The sequence below is a fragment of the Sapajus apella genome, unplaced genomic scaffold, assembly GCF_009761245.1.
Source record: "Sapajus apella isolate SASKATOON/1434 unplaced genomic scaffold, GSC_monkey_1.0 scaffold25, whole genome shotgun sequence".
NCBI classification, from domain to species: domain Eukaryota; kingdom Metazoa; phylum Chordata; class Mammalia; order Primates; family Cebidae; genus Sapajus; species Sapajus apella.
The window spans coordinates 21,856,933-21,876,284 of record NW_022436965.1 but is presented as its reverse complement, the minus strand read 5'-3'; the positions used below and the strand labels follow the sequence as shown (position 1 = coordinate 21,876,284).

Sequence of the window (19,352 nt, the reverse complement as noted above, 5' to 3'; positions counted from 1 at the left end):
TCAAATTTCTCAAAGGAAACAAACATATCAAGTTTAAAGAAAATTAAAGAAGTCAAGGGAAAAATATTATGTTAATTTTTCTATAGAAATGGAAAATCTACAGATTTTAAACAATAGCTTAAAAGGAAAACTGAGTATTAGCAACAAATTTCTAACTAAATGGTTTCATAGACTTAATATATAGAATTCACCAAGATCAATTTTTTAAAATTCTCCCCCAAACATAAATGGACAGAGAATATGACTTGACAGTTCACGAGGAAAAATAAGCAAAAAGAAATTTTAATGTTTAATGTTATTAGTAACCTCAAGAATTGCCAATTAAAATAACACCCTATTTTAATCCATCACCGAGTGAGCACTTCCATACAGTGCTTGCAGGGCTGTTAACTGGTATCAGTTTTCCCCCTCCCCCATTATTATATTTTCCAAAATTTTACTGAAAACATCATTTCAAGAAATCTCTAGTGAACTCCTAAATCACCAAGTCAATCTTGCTGTCTAGCCTCCTAGCACCCACTGCTCATGCCCCTCCCCACCCACAAACAGGTTAGCTCTACATTCCTGCCTTGGCATGAGGAGGGTAAAGAAGCACCAGGAAGCCTTACGCTGGAATAATCTGTGTCTCAAACAATATGACCACAGGCCAATTTGGTGTGGAGTAAAAGAAGTGGCCAGGATTCAGAGCCTGAAGACCAGAACTGGGTGGGCTTGGGAAAGTCACTTAATCTCTCTAGATCTCCAATTCTTCATTTTTTTTTCCAATTCAATTTAGAAATCTTTATACAATTTTCAGACATACACAAAAGAGAATAACAAAATTAATCTCCAGACACATCACCTACCTTCAACTGTTACCATTTCTTATCTAATCTCTTATACTTTTTTCTTCACTGGAATGTGTTAAAACAAATACTAGGCATTATAATTGATATACACTTTTTTTTTTCTCATTAAACTTCAATGGGCCTCAAAATCCTGTGACAAATTTTTGGTCAAGTTGTTCCCATTAAAAAGTACTGATTTTAAAAACTAATAACTTAAAACTGCCACAAGCAAAAAAGAAAACCAAAGTGGTCCACAAAACATTCTCCTTTCCTTCTGAAGGTTTTACGATGCATTGTTATCATTAACCAGTCTTTTACTACTAAATTTAAATGGCCAATTGAAACACAGTTCTGAGACCGTTCTTCCTCCACCACTGATTAAGACTGAGGTGGCAGGTATTAGGGATAATATTCATTTAGCCTTCTGAGCTTTCCGGGCAGACTTGGTGACCTTGCCAAGTCCTGCAGCCTTCTTGTGCACTGCTTGAGGACACCCACCGCAACTGTCTGTCTCATATCACGAACAGCAAAGTGACACAGAGCTGGACAGTCTGAGAAGCTCTCAACACGTATGGGCTTGCCAGGAACCATATCAATGATGGCACCATCACCGGACTTCAATAATTTAGGACCATCTTCCAGCCTTTTACCAGAAGAGCGATCAATCTTTTTCTTCAGCTCAGCAAACTTGCAGGCAGTGTGAGCCATGTGGCCCTCCAGTACAGGGGCATAGCCAGCGCTGATCTGGCCTGGATGGTTCAGGATTGCCACCTGAGCGGTGACGCCTGCTTCCATTGGTGGGTCGTTCTGGCTGTCACCAGCAACGTTGCCACAACGAACATCCGTGACAGACACATTCTTGACATTGAAGCCCACATTGTCCCCAGGAAGAGCTTCACTCAAAGCTTCATGGTGTATTTTGACAGATTTTACTTCAGTTGTAACGTTGACCGGAGCAAAGGTGACCACCATACCAGGTTTGAGAACACCAGTCTCCACTCGGCCAACAGGAACAGTACCAATGCCACCAATTTTATAGACATCCTGGAGAGGCAGGCGCAAGGGCTTGTCAGTTCGATGAGTTGGTGGTAGGATGCAGTCCAGAGCCTCAAGCAGCAGGTTCCACTGGCATTGCCATCCTTATGGGTGACTTTCCAACCCTTGGACCAAGGCATGTTAGCACTTGGCTCCAGCATGCTGTCACCATTCCAACCAGAAATTGGCATGAATGCTCCTGTGTCGGGGTTGTAGCCAATTTTCTTAATGTAAGTGCTGACTTCCTTAACGATTTCCTCGTATCTCTTCTGGCTGTCAGGTGGCTCAGTGGAGTCCGTTTTGTTAACACCAACAATCGTTTCGTGCCCAGGATGTAAGCCAGAAGGGCATGCTCTTGGGTCTGCCCATTCTAGGAGATACCAGCTTCGAATTCACCAACATCAGCCGCAACAATCAGGACAGCACGGTCAGCCTGAGATGTCCCTGTAATCATGTTTTTGATGAAGTCTCTGTGTCCTGGGGCATCAATGATAGTCATGTAGTACCTGCTGGTCTTAAATTTCTACAAGGAGGTAACAATGGTGATCCCATGTTCACGCTCAGCTTTCAGTTTATCCAAGACCCAGGCATACTTGAAGGAGCGCTTTCCCATCTCAGCAGCTTCCTTCTCAAATTTTTCAATGGTTCTTTTGTCGATGCCATCACATTTGTAGATTAGATGGCCAGTAATGGCAGACTTGCCCAAATCTACGTGTCCAATGATGACAATGTTGATATGAGACTTTGCCTTTCCCATTTTGGCATTTAGGGGTAGTTTTCATGACACCTGTGTTCTGGCGGCAAACCCGTTGTGAAAAAGTGATATACATTCTTAAAAGCAATTAATAACATGTACCAAAAGCTTTTGGCTTGGGAATTCCACTGCTGGGAATCTAAGGAAATAAACAAAAATGTAGAACGTATTTTATGCACTTAAATAACAGGAAAAAACTGAAAGCAACCTAAGTGTTCAAAAACTGGAGAAAATGCTAGTAGCCTTTGGTTTTTGCCTGCTCAGTGTTCCTTTAGTTCACATGATCACTCTTTTCTTGCAGGAGACCCCTTCTACATCCCCCCAGTCTCTGTGATTCTGATGGTGCTGAGTGAACACACAACTCCACGAGAAGACACATGACTCAGGTTTGGCCAAAGAGCGCACCCCATTTCCAGACACAGTGATTATTCGGGAACAGCTAGGTCCCAGATAGGAAGGACATAACCTCTTTGCTATAAGATTGCTAGCTGCAATCAAAACCAACATGGCAGAAAGAGGAGCCAGGAAACGAAGGCTGAGTTCTGAGTAATTCTTTTTGCTTAAATGACTTTGACTTGGGTTTCTTGTCACTAGCAACAGAGTCCCAATACAGACCATTATTTGGTGGCCTGCTTATATTGATCTGATGAAATATTCTGCAGCCATTCTCAGCCATCCTTGTGAATGGTTTCTAGGAACACAGTTGTTTATGATAAACTGAAAGCAGCATGATACACATCAGTAAACAGGATGATCTTGACTATGTTTAAACATTGCTCCCATGAAAACACACCCAAACTATTAGCAGCCATGCTGGTTGGTGAGGTTATGTTTCAAACTCCATTCTCCACATTTCCTATGCAAATGTCTTACAATAAATATTAACGAAAAAACTTAAAAATTCACGTTGATTTGCACCCCTCTTAATTCCAAAAGGAATCATAATTAAATCATAACTGTCTTCTCCATTGAAAATTCATAGAACATTCGGTTTTGAAGTGACAGTTTGGAATTCCCCTAAGAAACACTGACCAACCAGCATTACGCAAATTGGAGCATTATTTCCTCAGTACTAAAACTGAAAGCCATGCTGCACTGTAAGAAAGTAGTCTCCTTTGCAATTACTTTGTGATCTTCAGTCTAAATATTACTAAGAAGGGAATATCACATTAGCAATCTCCTCTGAATATCTGATGCATTTATTTCATTGAACCTGGTCTCATTTCATAAAGATTTTTCTCCACTCTTCCACATACCTGCCAAGGACTTTAAACCTGGACTAGAAGACAGAATACACTATGATTATTGGCCATGGTTGGTAAAGACAAATGGCCTTAACAGCTGAGCACAGATCGATGGTTAAGACAGCAACTGCCAAAGGCAGCTGTCTGGACTCTGTAGCTTCAGGTTTGTGAGCCACTCCCTTTCCGCCTTTATCTTTCTCTATCAGCTCCTGTCCTGCTCTCTGTGCCAAGGCTGACTCCTGCCCTCAACCTCAATCTGACACTCATCTCCTATCTGTTTGAGGCCAGGGATCTGTTCTTCTGCAGCAGGTGGGGTGCAACGAGACCAGAAGCCTGATGTAGAAGCACATGGTGTGGAGGGAGTGATAAACCCAGGAAAACCTAGCAGCAGCAGCAGCAGCAGCAGCAGCAAATCAGGCCTCTGTGTCTCCTCTTGCCCCTGCTAAGCTGCATTTACTCCAGCTCCTAATCCAGCCGAGGGCATTATTCCTAGGGGTTTAATTTGGCTGTGTAAGAAACCCGCACCTGCACAAAAAGTAGTCCACAGTGCCCCCTAGTGGCCAACTGGAATGTTAAGTGACATATTCTGCACATTCAATTATAAAAACAAAAATCTGCAGTGCCTGCTGTGAAACACTGGTTGACTTTACTAACTAGATCTTACCTGGATATCGATATGTATTTATGTAGTTCCAAATGCTGGAGAAAAAACTTAGTAAGTGGGTAAAGGGAGAAAACCAAATAGCTGCCCACAACCCAATTCTATCACAAGGTATACTGGCACCAAAATCCCTGAGGTAGAACCTGTGACAAAGGCTAGATTTCGTCCATGCCCAGAATTTTAGGACATAATGAGCTTTTTGCCAATTGGAAAGAGTAGTATGATTCACTTCAAGTTTTGGAGCAGCCAGTAATGGATTTAAGAGCATGCTATTTTGACAGCAGACAATAAAACAAAATGTAATAAATATTAATATATATGTTTAAGAAAATGAATCCGACACATTTCATTAAAATAATTGTTTTAATTATTGATGCTTTGAATAAGAAGTCCATTTTACTAAGTTTAGTATAAATTAGTTTTGTTAAACAGAAGCTGTTTGCTGGATCTCAGTTCACTTTGTAATTTTCAGACATAATGATTCATATTTATAACTTTTCTCTTTGCCATTTAAGGATTCACTGGCTTGATTCCTGACATTTCCTCTTTTAGAGGAATCTTATGTCATCTTCTGAAATCATGAATGTTGATAAGAATATTAGTGTCTTCTCTTCGGAAGATGTGATTCTTTTAATTCCATGTTCTCTTCCCTCTGGTGATGTGACTTAGATCGTAACAGCACTAGAAGTTATTAAGAGATTTGGAGCAGCTGAGGAAGCCTTAGGTAATTATTAAGAGTAGCAGTATTAAAAAAGCTGTGGAGTGGTTTGGGAGATTCTGTCCCCGGTTGAAGGTGGTCCATGCCTGGGTAACCTTTATTTATAAAAGAATACAAGGAACACACAAAATGTTCTTCTCTTTCTTTTGCAATCCAGTTTTGTGGCCAAAAATAATCTGTGTGCATACGTGTTTTGATAATATAGTCTCAACTTAGGTGGGGAAATTAAATTTGGGAGTTTTATGAATTTCTTTTGTTCTGGGTATCACTTTAGAGTATATAAAGTTTTTCAAAAAGTTCTTTAACAGAAATAGTTTCACTCTATGTTGGATTAACAATACCCAGGACTGTCAGACATAAATCAACATGAGTAGGAAGCTCCCTGTGAGATTCATCATTGCTTGTCTATCGTGGCAAGATTTATTCAGGTGCACCATAATGAGGCCAATCCTTCTGCACCAGGCTCAGGCAGCTCAGAAGGCAGCTGTGGCGAGTGACACCCTCTACCCAGCACAGTGACTTCCAGGAATAAAGAACACATACTCAAGTATTTTCAAATGCCAATGGGCAATTTAAATCTGGTACTCGTTCCTCTTCAAGGAGCACTAGTGGAAACATCTTTGGAATTGATGGGACAAAACTTATTTGATTACAGTGAAGGATATTTCTCTATGAAAATGGCTTCAAAATATGAAAAAAGTAGTAACCACATCTTTCAAGAAATCCAGTAACAGACCAACTCTATTTGCAAACAAACAGGCAAACAAACCAGCATGTGACAGAAAACTGGCTAACATTCTGGGATGCTTTCCAGAGAAACATTAAACCCTTTAAATGTGTATGAGCCACTTTAAGAAATTTCACAAGTGTTGTTAAATTCGCCACAGTCTGCTTCACCTAGAAAGGGGAACAGAGGAATTCTGTTAAACTGGGTTAACAAATATTAAAAATTAATTCATTCTAGGGAAGGACTAGATAAAATTTCTGATCTAAAAGTCTAAGATTCTGAGTTCATTTCAGCCACTAGAATATGTTAAAGAACGGCTTGGGCCGGGCGCGGTGGCTCAAGCCTGTAATCCTAGCACTTTGGGAGGCCGAGGCGGGTGGATCACGAGGTCAAGAGATCGAGACCATCCTGGTCAACATGGTGAAACCCCGTCTCTACTAAAACTACAAAAAATTAGCTGGGCATGGTGGCACGTGCCTGTAATCCCAGCTACTCAGGAGGCTGAGGCAGGAGAATTGCCTGAACCCAGGAGGCGGAGGTTGCGGTGAGCCGAGATCGCGCCATTGCACTCCAGCCTGGGTAACATGAGCGAAACTCTGTCTCAAAAAAAAAAAGAACGGCTTGGGTTTGTTAAAATGCAGATTCCCAAGTTCTGGTTTCAGTGGGTTGGGGGTGGGGCCTAGGATCCTCATTTTAGCAAGGAACCCTCCTCTCCAAGTAGGATTCTGACACACTTTGATAAACGCTAATGGGATGTAGCAAGAAGCAGGCCATTGCCAGGACTGCTGTTCTTATCTCATTTAAGAATATCTGAAGGTTTAAAAGACAAAAATAGTTGAGAAAGAAGGGGTCTTGAACCTTAGAGCAGAAGAGCAATGATTAGCCACTGCCCAGTGACACTGACCCCAGCTGGGAGGTGAACTTTCTCCCTTCCTGCTGCCACCGACCAGGAAATCCATCTCCAAGTATGGAGACTGAGCAAGTCTGTAATCCACAACCTTTTGTTACTTGTGTCTTTGCTAGGAAATATCTGGATGTGCACCAGAGGAGATAAAATGAGGCTTAGCACAAACATGCTGCTGCCCAGACTTAACAGTGGTCGGGAGCTACGCTTATAAGAACTGCTGTTCCAGGATGCCCGCAAATGCTTCATGTGGACATTTAAGCCTCCATTCAGCCTGCAAACATGCTCACAGGGGTCTTCACCCAACAGTCCAATGAAGCAAACCACATTTAGTTAAGCTCCCTATCAGCTCTCACAAGTGACAGTCTCCATCTGTGTGAAACAGATTTCAGATGCAGAGGGCTTTGTGGTATTTAGAGAAATAATACCTTCCAAAACTGATCTGTGCAAGCCACACAAAGTGGCTGCCAATTGAGGGAAGCTCCAGAACACCTGTGAGGCCCCTGTGAGTGGTTCCCCAAGAAGACGGGAGCCTTGGTCCTCAGAGACATTACTGTACACTCCCTGGATTATTAAGCAGCTCTGGTGGCATACCTAATGGGTTAGATTAGTGAAGGCACTCCTAGACTCAAAGATGGACAATTCCTAGCCATAGGCACCTGGTCAGACTGGGCAACTTTCAGGCACTGCTCATCCCTTGGGTTCTAGGGCACTGCCTCAGAAGGGTCACATCCTGCTCTAGTCTTTGGGGATCCTCTCAGGACAAGAAAAAAATATTCTCTTTTATCTCTGTGCTGCATAAAAGTGCTTCCTTGCTGCACAATAAAGTGGGAACCTCAAAAGTATCCGTTTTACTCACTTATTCAGTATGGAGACTTATGAGAAACCAGTTTTACTTTCTTATTAAACCGTGCCTTTCGGCACGTTTTTTATACAAAGATAACTGCGCTTCAGAGATTATATCCTGCAAAAGTCAACTTTAACTTCAAAGAGCAGGCCTGTCATTCTTAACAGTCGGCCTGATAATTTGTTGCTGGGGAATAAAGGTGTAATTGCTACCACTATATTCCTACGAAGTCAGATGGCCTTGCCAGCCCAGAAGACGATCAGTGGCCCGTGCCTTTCCCGCATGCACAGCAGCAAAACAAGCGCCAGGACTGTTGGAATCTTTATTCCAACAGAGTGTGAGAGTGTTTGTCTCAAGTAATAAGCTAGACAATCAATTCTAAACACCTGCTCTATGATACACACTGTCCTAGGCCCTGCTTGGAATTTTTAAAAATTAAAAACAAAACAAAACTGAGCTTTGCGTCAAGAAATTTACCATCATGGCAGGGAGTCAACAGTTCAACATGGAACTGTTCTACCACTGAAAAAGACACAGATTAAATAAATGCTAAGAATATAAGCACCCAAACGACCTACAACCTACAAGTCTACCTTAGGATCATCACCGTCATCCCTTGAATCAGCAGTCATTACAGGCAGAAAGTGCATGATAAAGTAGACTGAGCTAGGAGCCTGGCCAGCTACCCAAGAGGCAGCCAGAGAAGTACAACTGAAGTAGAGAAAACTGAAGTGATGGCTCTGGAGCAAGAATGCTGGAGTTTGAATCCCAGCACCACCACTTCCTGACTGCAAGACTTTAGGCCAGTTTTTTACTTCTCTGTGCATCAGCTTTCCATTTTACATATGAGGAAAAACAGGACCCACCTGTTGCAGTGGTAAGTTGCACAAGATATGGTTGTGGTGAGAACTGAATGAGTGAATATAAGAAAAAATAACCAGTAGAGCACTCAGCCAGTAATAAACACTCAATGGCCACTAGCTGTTATTGTTACTGTTGTCACCTCCCCAGGTATGCCAGAATTCCGTGTCACTTGGGAGAGGCACCGGTCCCTTATATTCCTTCATTTGAACCCTGATCTAACTCCAAAGATTCTGATCCCACTCTTCTTTCCTTTCTCTGTCTTCAGGTTTTGGGCTTCATTCTCTCACAGTCTCTTTTGTCTCTGCCTCCTCCCTTCCAAGCACTTCTTGGTGGAATAAACCACACATCCCCTCTGGCATTTGTAGTACTGGGGCTGATGGGACAGGGTAACTTGCTCAGGCTCAGATGAGGGGTATTCACTGTCCAGGAGCACCTGAGTCTAAGCCTCATGAGAAAATGCCATCATAGGTCCTAACTGGGCTCTGTCCAGGGCCCAACAAGCATAGCCTTAAAATGGAGTCTCAACCTGGTGTCCAGGCCTGTAGACAGAGTTCAGGGGGTCTATAAACTTGGCTCAAAATTTTTTCTTTTCATTTTCATTAGGCTCTAACTGAAATGTATCATTTCCTGCAATGATGAATGTAGGGAATAAACCACAGGGTGACAGTGTATCTGTGACTGTCTCCAACAGAAATAGAGAAATCACAGATACTTTCATATCCTGTTACAGGTGTTGCAAATGTCTTCAAATATTGTCTTCAATCCTCAGTACTTTGAAAGTACAGAAAAGGCCAGGCATGTTGGCTCACATCTGTAATCCTAGCACTCTGGGAAGCTAAAGCAGGCAGATTGTCTGAGCTCAGGAGTTCAAGACCAGCCTGTGCAACACGGCCAAAGCCTATCTTTACAAAAATATAAAAAACTAGCTGGGCGTGGTAGTGTGTGCCTGTAGTCCCAGCTGTTTGGGAGGCCTGAGGCACAGGAATCATTTGAACCCAGGAGGTAGAGGCTGCAGTGAGCTGAGATAGTGCCATTGCACTGCAGCCTGGGTGGCAGAGTGAGACTGCCTTGGGAAAAAAAAAAGTAATAGACTTATTACTAGATCTTATATTTAATATGTTAATAAACAAATTATTATACCACACATTTACAAATATTTTTATAAATGCATTTCATTATGAGATTGCACCACTGCACTCTGGTCTGGGAGACAGAGTGAGACTCTGTCTCAAAACAAAAAAGATCTATTCTTTCATTGTGAATAAGACGGTGTTCTGAAACCATCTGCCTTCCTGTAGGACAACTACTTACCTTGGTCACAGTTCCTGACAGCATTATGTGAGCACAAAGGGGACTTTGTGGATCAAATCCACGTTTAAAAACATTATTCTGAGAGGGGGTCAGTGGCTTTACCAGACTGCCACTGGCACATGAAACGGTTAAACCCCCCTTGCCTTAGAAGGCGGAGGATAGTTGTAAGGGCTGCAATCTTAGGTGAAAGATGTGTAAGTACTTACTGAACTGTGACATTATAATATTCTTCCGGTGTCACAATTTTTGGTCCACCAAAGTAGTCCAGGACCCAGATATTGGTTATATTCAACTTAGCAAAGAACCAATTATGGCTGGAAGGCCAGGTTTTCATCTCAGGGTGTCGAATGAATAACGACTGCTTTGCAATATCCACTTCTGTCTCATTCACCTAAAGGATATACGTGAAATAAACATTCTTATACACTTGATTCTCTCATTTGTTAAGAATGTGTGATTCCAGCATTCTATAAATCCTAAGAGTTTACTTAGCTGTAAATCTTGATCTTAACTTTAAGGAATCGAGAAAATAAAGGAAATGTAAAGAATGCAGAGAATAAAGATTTCATTTGTTGGTGGTAACAGACATAAAGATGTGGAAAACCACTGTAGGTATAATACCAACTTTCGCTGGTAAAAAGGCATTTTGAGCTATTAGAATAACCAGCACTAAGTACTAAAATAAAATGTCACTAGTGTCTAAGACATGTAAGGTTTACATAACATGCACATGTTAAACATACAGATGAAAGTACTGAACGATAATAATGTTCAGAAGTCACATAACAGAACTCAAAAGTATTTGCGGCTCCGCCACCTTTCTCCTGCCAGTGAAGGACACTCAACTACAGAGATGCATCCACCAAGAATTTCCAGACCATAAATAACACTTATCTGAGGCATTAATGATTGACACTGTCAAAAAGAAAATCTGCCGGTTGGGTAATCAGATCAGCACTCCTGACACCATGCCTACTGCTCTTCCTGAGACTGTATTTGACCTCTTCCCTCCAGCAGGTGATCCAAACTAAATTCACTTCCAGTTTTCAGTAACAAATAGTCCTCTGGTTGGCCTACTTAACACGTTTTCTCTGCTTTAAGCCACTGGTAAAATATGGAGACAATGAGCCCAGACATGAAAAACATCACACCAATGTAAAATGTAACGGAGAGGGAGGGCTCCGGTCAACCAGATGTTCCTCAGCAAGAATAATTTTACATACAGGAGCTCATAGTTGTTACAGCTGTTTGGCTTCAGAAAATCGTTCATTTTCCCTGTATCTTATTGAACACGCTTGTGAAAGCAACTTATTAAAATGTTTGGTTTTCACGGAATTACTTCACCTATTAGAATAGAACATGTTCTGACTGGTTATGGCAATCACAAACCAACCACATTTCACTCTCAAAAGATCTATTCTGCCAGGCACAGTGGCTCACACCTGTAATTCTAGCACTTTCAGAGGTCGAGGTTGGTGGATCACTTGAGGTCAGCAGGAGTTCAAGGCCAGCCTGGCCAACATGGTGAAACCCCATCTCTACTAAAAATACAAAAATTAGCCGGGTGTGGTGCTGTGTGCCTGTAATCGCAGCTACTAGGGAGGCTGAGGCATGACTCGCCTGAACTTAGGAGGCAGAAGTTGCAGTGAGCTGAGATAGCACTACTGCACTCTGATCTGGAAGACAGAGTAAGACTCTGTCTCAAAAGAAAAAAAGATCTATTCTTTCATTGTGAATAAGATGGTGTTCTGAAACCATCTCCCTTCCTGCAGGACAACTACTTACCTTGGTCACAGTTCCTGACAGCATTATGTGAGCACAAAGGGGACTTTGTGGATCAAATCCATGTTTTTTGCAGAAGTTGGTTTGTGCCAAAGTCATGGTCAGTGTAGCATATGGATTCTCCTGTAGAGAGAAAATGAAGATCCTCTCATGTGAAATACGGTTTCTGAAGAGGTCATAAATTTCAAAAGCTGCATACAGGGTGTCCTAGAGCTTGACCAGTCTTCCATGAAACGATGAATCGTAAAACATCACCTTCGACTCAGGAGAAAACAGTACTTAGATAGAGACTGATCCTGACTACTCCCCAAAGCCGGCGGGGGGGGGTTCATATTATAAAATTAACTGACTTGGTAAAAATTATTTCAACACACTTTTTCTAAAACCCTGAATTTATTCCATGTTCATCAGAAGAAGAAGAATTATAGTGCCACCCAAATTAAAGGCTGTTCTATAGGCTTCACTGACAGATTTAAAGGGTTAAACTCTAATATAAAACCACTGCATAAAAACACCAGTTGCTCAACTGACTAACTATATGGGTTAAGCAAGAAAGTAGCTGAATCATGCTTGGTTATCTTACGTTAGCAGAAATTGTCATGTGATTTCAAAACTGGAGAAGTTGTTCATTTCTGCTTTAGTAACAAAAAGTCTTCTCCCAGGTTCAAAAAGGCAAGCAAGTTCTTAATTCTTTCTTATTCAGAAAAAAGCTTCATAAGAGGCATTGTTGACAGATTACAGCAAAATTCACACGTTGCACTTTTAGACTATTTAGCTCTTTAAGTTCTAAGTGTCTTGTGTGGAGAATTTTGCCATTTCGCAGTGATCCATCAAAACAGAGTCATAGAGATTTCTTTGAAATCATTTAGCCAAATATAGTTACTGTCCAGAAACTATTAGCAAGGTACCACAGGAGACCAAAAAGTGGGAGGGGACACTCAGGTAAACTCTCTCCCCTCTGTGAGTTTATAATCTGGTTGAAAAGGAAGACATAAACAAAGAGCGTATGTCCAGTATAGGCTGGAGTGATAGAGAAACTATAAGGAGCTTTATAATATATTCAAAACCAGGATAGAAGGTGGGAGTACATACTAAAGGGAGAGGAGATGCTAACTGCAAAAAAACACAGAACTGGGTGAGTCTAAGACTTGATGAAGAATACCAAGAAACGCGATTTGCCGGAAAGAGGGGCTTTCCTAGGGGAGGAGGCTGGGGTTGGGAATGGAGAGGGCTCAAGCCCAAGCTAAAGAGTCTAGATTGTAATTTGCAGGCCAGCCTTTAGCAATGTTTTCAAAAACCACCTGCCTGGAGAGCTTGTTAAAATGCTGATTTGGGTTAAAATGTCGAAACAGGCTTCACTCCCAACCCAGATATCTGCAATTTTTTTTATTGCATTTTAGGTTTTGGGGTACATGTGAAGAACATACAAGATTGTTGCATAGGTACACACATGGCAGTGTGATTTGCTGCCTTCCTCCCCTTCACCTATATTTGGCATTTCTCCCCATGCTATCATTCCCCAACTCCCTACCCCCAATTTTTTTAAGACAGTGTCTCACTCTGTCACCCAGGCAGTCACCCAGTGCAGTGGCACAATCATGGCTCATTGTGGCTTCGACCTCCAGGGCTCATGTGATCCTCCCATCTCAGCCTCCCAAGCAGCTGGGACTATAGGTGTGTATCACCACACCCAGCTAATGGGCTAATGTTTTTTATTTTTTGTAGACATGGGGTTTCACTATGTTGCCCTGGCTAGTCTCAAAATGCTGGACTCAAGTGATCCTCCCTCCTTGGCCTTCCAAAGTGCTGGGATTACAGGCATGAGCCATCAAACTGTCCTCTACGTGCATTTTACTTATTTATTTAGAAATGGAGTCTAGCTTTGTCACCCAGGCTGGAGCACAATGGTGTGATCTCGGCTCACTGCACCTCTGCCTCCCAGGCTCAAAGGATGCTCTCACCCCAGCCTCCCAAATAGCTGGGACTACAGGGACACATCCAGCTAATTTATGTATTTTTAGTAGAAATGGGTTTCACCATGTTGGCCACCAGGCTGGTCTCAAAGGCCTGACCTCAGGTGATCTGCCCACCTCAGCCTCCCAAAGTGCTGGGATTACAGACTGGAGCCACCGCACCCTGCCTCTATCTGCATTTTAAACAAATATCTCAGATGACTCTTACATAGCTGTAGGCAGTTGGGTGTTGTTAAAGCTTTCCAGCCAGAGTGACAGATATTTTTGTTTACCTAATTGGGTAAGCAAGGCGGATGGGGCCAACAGGAAGACTATGTAAGAGATGTGCTAGTACTTTTGGGCATGAGGTGATAAGCTTCAGGACGAGGTGGCAGGAATAAAGAGAAAGGGGCAAGGGCGGAGGCAAAGAAGGCAACAGAAAACTGTCAGGACTTGGGAACTGAAGGATTTGAGGAGGCAGTGAGAATTCCAACTGGGTTTACTGAGAAAACAATAATTCCATTAACAGAAATGGAGAAGATCAAAAGCAGCTGGTTTCAGAAGGAGGACTGGACTTAAACGTGTTGAATTTGAGGCGGTGGCAAACTAATGAAGTACAAACGAACAGCAAGCAGAAATACAGAGAACTTTAAAGAGGTCAGAAATGGACACACATTTGGAAGTGAGTCCTGGAAAGTGGGAATGAAGAGATGAGTGTGTATACAATCTTCTGAGGATTATTACAGAGAACAAAAGAGTAGGAAATTGACTTTGAGGAATACTTATGTTAACGGGTCAGAGAAAAAAAATCAAGAGTGACCAGAGCAGAAAGGGGTACATCACAAGTAAAGAATGCCAAGACAGAAGAAAGGCTAATGGTAAGAGGTCTTGGTGAAAATAATCAAACACCAAGATTTCCCTTCTGACTCGTTCGCTCTGCAGCCAAACATGGTCCTACTACTAGCTAACATCAGCAACACTGTCCTACAGACATTTACTATATAAAAATGCCACAAGGAGACATACAAAAGAAACATCCCAGTGGTAAGTACATTTGAAGCTCACAACCTAAGTTACAAGGGACACACATTTTACACGTGAGATATAGTCCCAAACTTAGGTCTTCTTGTTTCTTCTGAACAATTTCACCCCGTCAATGAGAAGAAATGCAGAGCACTCTGGAGGTCAGGAGGAAGAAAAGAAGAAAGCAGAAACTCTGACTGGCTAATTGATGGAATCAAGTCAGACCAATTCTGATGTGGCCACATTTTTCACTGCCATCATGGAAACCGGAAGCCCTGGGTAAGTTCCTTGCCACTCTATTTCTAGAAACATCAAACACCTGGGCTGGAGTACTACCTGACAGCCATTAGGTGAGTCCCTGCACCTCTGAGTCTGTTTCCTCACTGCTGAAATGGGGACAATAATACCAGCAACTCCTTAGTCACCTCACAAATTTAAATATGATTATGTACTGCTTAATCACCCTCCTCCCTTCTTAGAATCATCAGGGAGTGGTTTGTGGGGGGAAGGAGTGTTGTCTTAAAACACGTCTTTGATAAAATGTCTTGGCACTGCATTTTTAAAGTCTTCTTAGGTAACTATGATTTGCAGTCAAAGTTGAGACCACTGATGGAGTGGAATGAGCCTGCCTTGAGAAAATGTCTAAAGGTGTGGAATAGGCTGGGAATAAGAAAATGGTGAACTGGGGTGTATCTGCCTTAGCTAAAAGAGGGCACTGCTTCTGTTTTTGCTCAGAGAATGCAGGCCCACAGTGTCACTGGATATTCCCATTTTTTAAGAAAAGTTAGAGATTTAGACTTTAAGGTAAAATCTAAATTTTAAAATGTTGGTAACGAATTCACATTTATTAAAAACAAAACAGAACTGTGTGTGGGCCAAATAAAACTGGTCTGTGGGACATACTCAGCTGACGAGCCGCCAGCCTGTGATACGCGGTTTGAAGAAAGATAAACCTGGGATAAAACTAGGGTTGCCTGCTGGCTTTGAACAAGTTACTTAACCTAGGTAGGCCTCAAGTTCGTCTGCAGAATGGGGATGATAATACCTACTTCAAAGAATTATTAGAAGAGACAATGAATATAAGGTGAATGGAAAAGTGATTAAAAGCATCAGTTTCTTACAACCTGTCTTTATCAACAATGTTGTACTTTCACAGTTGACCTAAAATCTGAGATTATTGTCAAAAAGGCCCTCCACCAAATCAGGCTCCATTCCTGGACTCTCTGTGTCTCCAGCCTCCCAAGCCTCGTGTCTGTGACTCCATCTCTGAGACAGCAGAGGTCCACCAGAGTTATAAGTGTGGCTCTGCACCAGAAGGTGGGCAAAGGGCGAGGACGAGATAGACCTTCAATCAGCTCTGCACCTTACTGAGGACCTACTGTGCTTGTGGAGGCCTAAAGATTGCAATAATCATCGTAATCGTCCACGATATCGTACGTTAGCTTCCTGCAGCAGGAGAGAAAAGTCTTAATTCAGGAGGGGTAAGAGAGAAACCCTGAAGTCACATATTAAAATACTTAAATACCCAACAATCTTTATGCCCTGTAAAACCTTTAAGAATAGGAGCCAGGCTGGGCGCAGCGGTTCACGACTGTAATCCCAGCACTTTGGGGGACCGAGGTGGGTGGATCACTTGAGGTCAGGAGTTCGAGACCAGCCTGGCCAACATGCTACAAAAATTAGCCAGGTGTGGTGGTGCGCACCTGTAATCCCAGCTACTCGGGGAAGCTGAGGCACGAGAATCGCTTAAACCCGGGAGGCGGAGGTTGCAGTGAACCGAGATACACATTACACTCCAGCCTGGGCAACAAGGGAGACTCTGCCTCAAAAAAAAAAAAAGAGGAAAAAAAAAGGAGCCCAGTTAATGGAGACACTGTACCCCAAGACGACTCACGACCACTCAGGGATGAGAAGTCCTGGGGCTACTGGCAGAGAATTTACCCCAGGTGCGTGGCCCAGTGGCGGGGGCATGTGCGAAATTCCTGGTAGTTGCCCAACATCTGGGACGCTGCAACGCCCGCCCGCCCGCCAGCTCGGCGGAGAAGCGACAGCCATCCCACTTCCCAGGAAGGATCTTGGCGAGGGTGAAGGCTCTCTCTGCGGCCGGCCTGGGGAAGCCGCGGGCTGCGCTCACCTGCAGGTTGCTCACGGAAAGCTGCAGCGGGCTCAGGTAGAAATAGGGCACGCCGCTGCCCGCGCCCGGGGGCCCGTCGCTGAGAGAGAGGACGTCGGAGAAGGGCCGGCCGCGCACCGCCTCCAGCGTGGAGATGGTGGCGAGCGCGCCCCAGTCGCAGACGTGCGTCACGAAGCGGGCCACGCGCGCCGCGTCCTCGCGTGGTGGCAGCGGCGGCAGCCGCGAGGCCTCGTCCCAGTCCCCGTGGTCCCGGCCGCCGCGACCCCGCGCGGGCGACACAAGTAGCGCCAACAGCGCCGACGCCAGCAGGGCGGCGAGGAGGGCGCGCGCAGACCAGCGGGTTCGCCCAGCCATATCGGCGTCTCCAACCAGAGGCCGGGCCCGCGACCTCCAGCGGCCTAGCGTGAGCCCGGCGCGCCCAGGCCCCGTCCCTCCGCGAGGCGCCAATCAGAGCTGAACACAATGCAGGGGGCGGGGCCCCTCAGCTGCTCCGCAGCCTGCAGGAGATGCGATTGGTTCATCCGCCGTCGCTCCGCCCGCCCTCTTTAAGGGGTGTGAGTTTGTCCTAAATGGGATGTTTGTTTTGTTTGGCAGGCGGAAAAAGAAAGGCTTGAAGAAATTCGAGCAACTTGCCCGAGTCGTACCGCTAGGAAAAGACCAGCCTCTTTACACAGGCACACACCCCTCCTTTTAATACCTTTGGAGATGAATATCTGGCATCCGAGAGGAAATGCTGCATTTTCTTCCCGCGCGCCCCTTTTCTGTTGAATTTTGTAAGGTCTGACCGTGCGGTGGCGTGGCGATCTCGAACCGCATCTCTGGAGGGCCTTCCGCAATTAGAAAACCTGAAGTAGCTGGAAAGTCGTGAAAAGAGGAAGAAATGATCACCCCCTGCGGCGCCTACATAACTTTAAGACATTCTGTATTGTTTCTTATTCCGTCCTCAATTGACAAGGGCATTGGACTTTGTAACTGACCTCGGCCAACCTCGAGGCTCCACACTCTACGACCCCCTCCCAGCTTGCAAAAAACCGCCCTAAAGTAACTTTTGTAGCTTTCCACTTCCTTCCCCACAACCGCCCTTCGCTGACGCCCTTTTCGGCTTCAGGCCGCCTGCACCCAGGTGAATAAACAGCCATGTTGCTCACACAAAGCCTGTTTGTGGGGGAGGGAGGGTCTCTTCATTCAGTGCGCGCGTTTTAACAAATTTACCATCCGCCGGGCGCGGTGGCTCACGCCTGTAATCCCAGCACTTTGGGAGGCCGAGGCGGGTGGATCACAAGGTCAGGAGATCGAGACCATCCTGGCTAACAAGGCGAAACTCTGTCTCTATTAAAAAGTACAAAAATTAGCTGGGCATGGTGGCATGCGCCTGTAGTCCCAGCTACTCGGGAGGCTGAGGCAGGAGAATCGCTTGAACCCGAGAGGCGGAGGTAGCAATGAGCCGAGATTGCGCCATTGCACTCCAGCCTGGGCGACAGAGCAAGACTCCATCTCAAAAAAAAAAAAAAAATTACCATCAGCACCAAAGAACAGCGAGGGTCCCAGCGTTGCAGAAGCCCAGACTCAGGGTCGTGTACCCCTTGTGTAGCTGATGCCTAACACTGACATATAAGTGCTTGGAAATCAAGGTTTATTTGATTTGGCCAAAGCGAGAAGCCTGGAGGGCAAGATCTCTCAAATCCGCCTTAAAAAAAGGAGCAGCAGAGAGTGTTTATGTGGCCACAGTCAGTGAGGGGGAGTTTCAAAAAATCAAGAGGAAAAAAATCTGTGTTTCTTCAGTCTCAGATAATTCCTTGAACAATCAGACTTCTGGGCGTCAGAAGCTGGCCTCAGTGTATTTCAAAGGATTTATTCCTCCTGCAAACTTTTTTCATAATCCTGAAGTCATCTCCTCCTGCTTGACAAAGAAACAGTACATCAACAGTTTATGATTATGTTGTAAGAACAGAGGATATTGGGCAAAAAGAGAGTTGTTAACACGTGCAAGCAAGGGCCTGATCAGAATTTTATTATTTCAGTCACTAACAAATGCTGGGGTGCTGAAATCTCAGGAGCCCAGTTACACCAGTAGTCAAGTTAGGCAGAAACCCAAAAGTTCAAGACCTTTAAAAAAAACTTTTTATTCACTTATTTTTAAATTTTTAATTTTTGTGGGTACACAGTAGGTGTATACATTTATGGGGTATATGAGATATTCTGTGACAGTCCTACAATGCATAATATTCATATCAGGGTAAATAGGGTATCCATCACCTCAAGTATTTATCCTTTGTGTTACAAACAATCCAATTATACTTTTTAAATGTACACTTAAATTATTATTGACTATAGTCACCCTGTTGTGCTATCAAATACTGGGTCTTATTCCAATGATTTTTTTGTACACATTAACTACGCGTACTCCTCCCCTGAAAGTGTCCCCCTTCCCTACTGCTACCCTTCCTGGCCTCTGGTAACCATCCCTCTACTCTTTATCTCCATGAATTCAATTGTATCCATTTTTAGCTCCCACAAATAAGTGAAGACATGTGAAGTTTGTCTTTCTGTGCCTGGCTTATTTCACTTC

General features: G+C 43.8%; 1 protein-coding gene, 1 long non-coding RNA gene and 1 pseudogene across 3 annotated transcripts in view; 1 reads left to right on the top strand and 2 right to left on the bottom strand.

Annotated features, from left to right (window-relative positions):
- Positions 1-261: 261 nt before the first annotated feature.
- On the bottom strand, positions 262-4,715 carry LOC116560201 (annotated as a pseudogene). The gene has a single exon (XR_004272850.1). The product of XR_004272850.1 is annotated as a putative elongation factor 1-alpha-like 3 (transcript).
- A 150-nt stretch (positions 4,716-4,865) lies between these two features.
- CREG1 (cellular repressor of E1A stimulated genes 1) lies at positions 4,866-17,217 on the bottom strand. The gene is made up of 4 exons (XM_032291504.1): positions 16,784-17,217; positions 11,678-11,797; positions 10,099-10,283; positions 4,866-6,136 (listed from the first exon to the last, which is right to left on the bottom strand). Exons 1-4 carry the CDS (start codon positions 17,135-17,137, stop codon positions 6,133-6,135), a joined length of 663 nt encoding a protein of 220 aa, XP_032147395.1. The 5' UTR covers positions 17,138-17,217; the 3' UTR covers positions 4,866-6,132.
- Positions 14,045-19,352, top strand: part of LOC116560203 — a 20,769-nt gene continuing 15,461 nt past the window's right edge. Inside the window, exon 1 of the long non-coding RNA XR_004272851.1 lies at positions 14,045-15,003. This is a non-coding gene — a long non-coding RNA (uncharacterized LOC116560203). The remainder of the gene's footprint in view (positions 15,004-19,352) is intronic.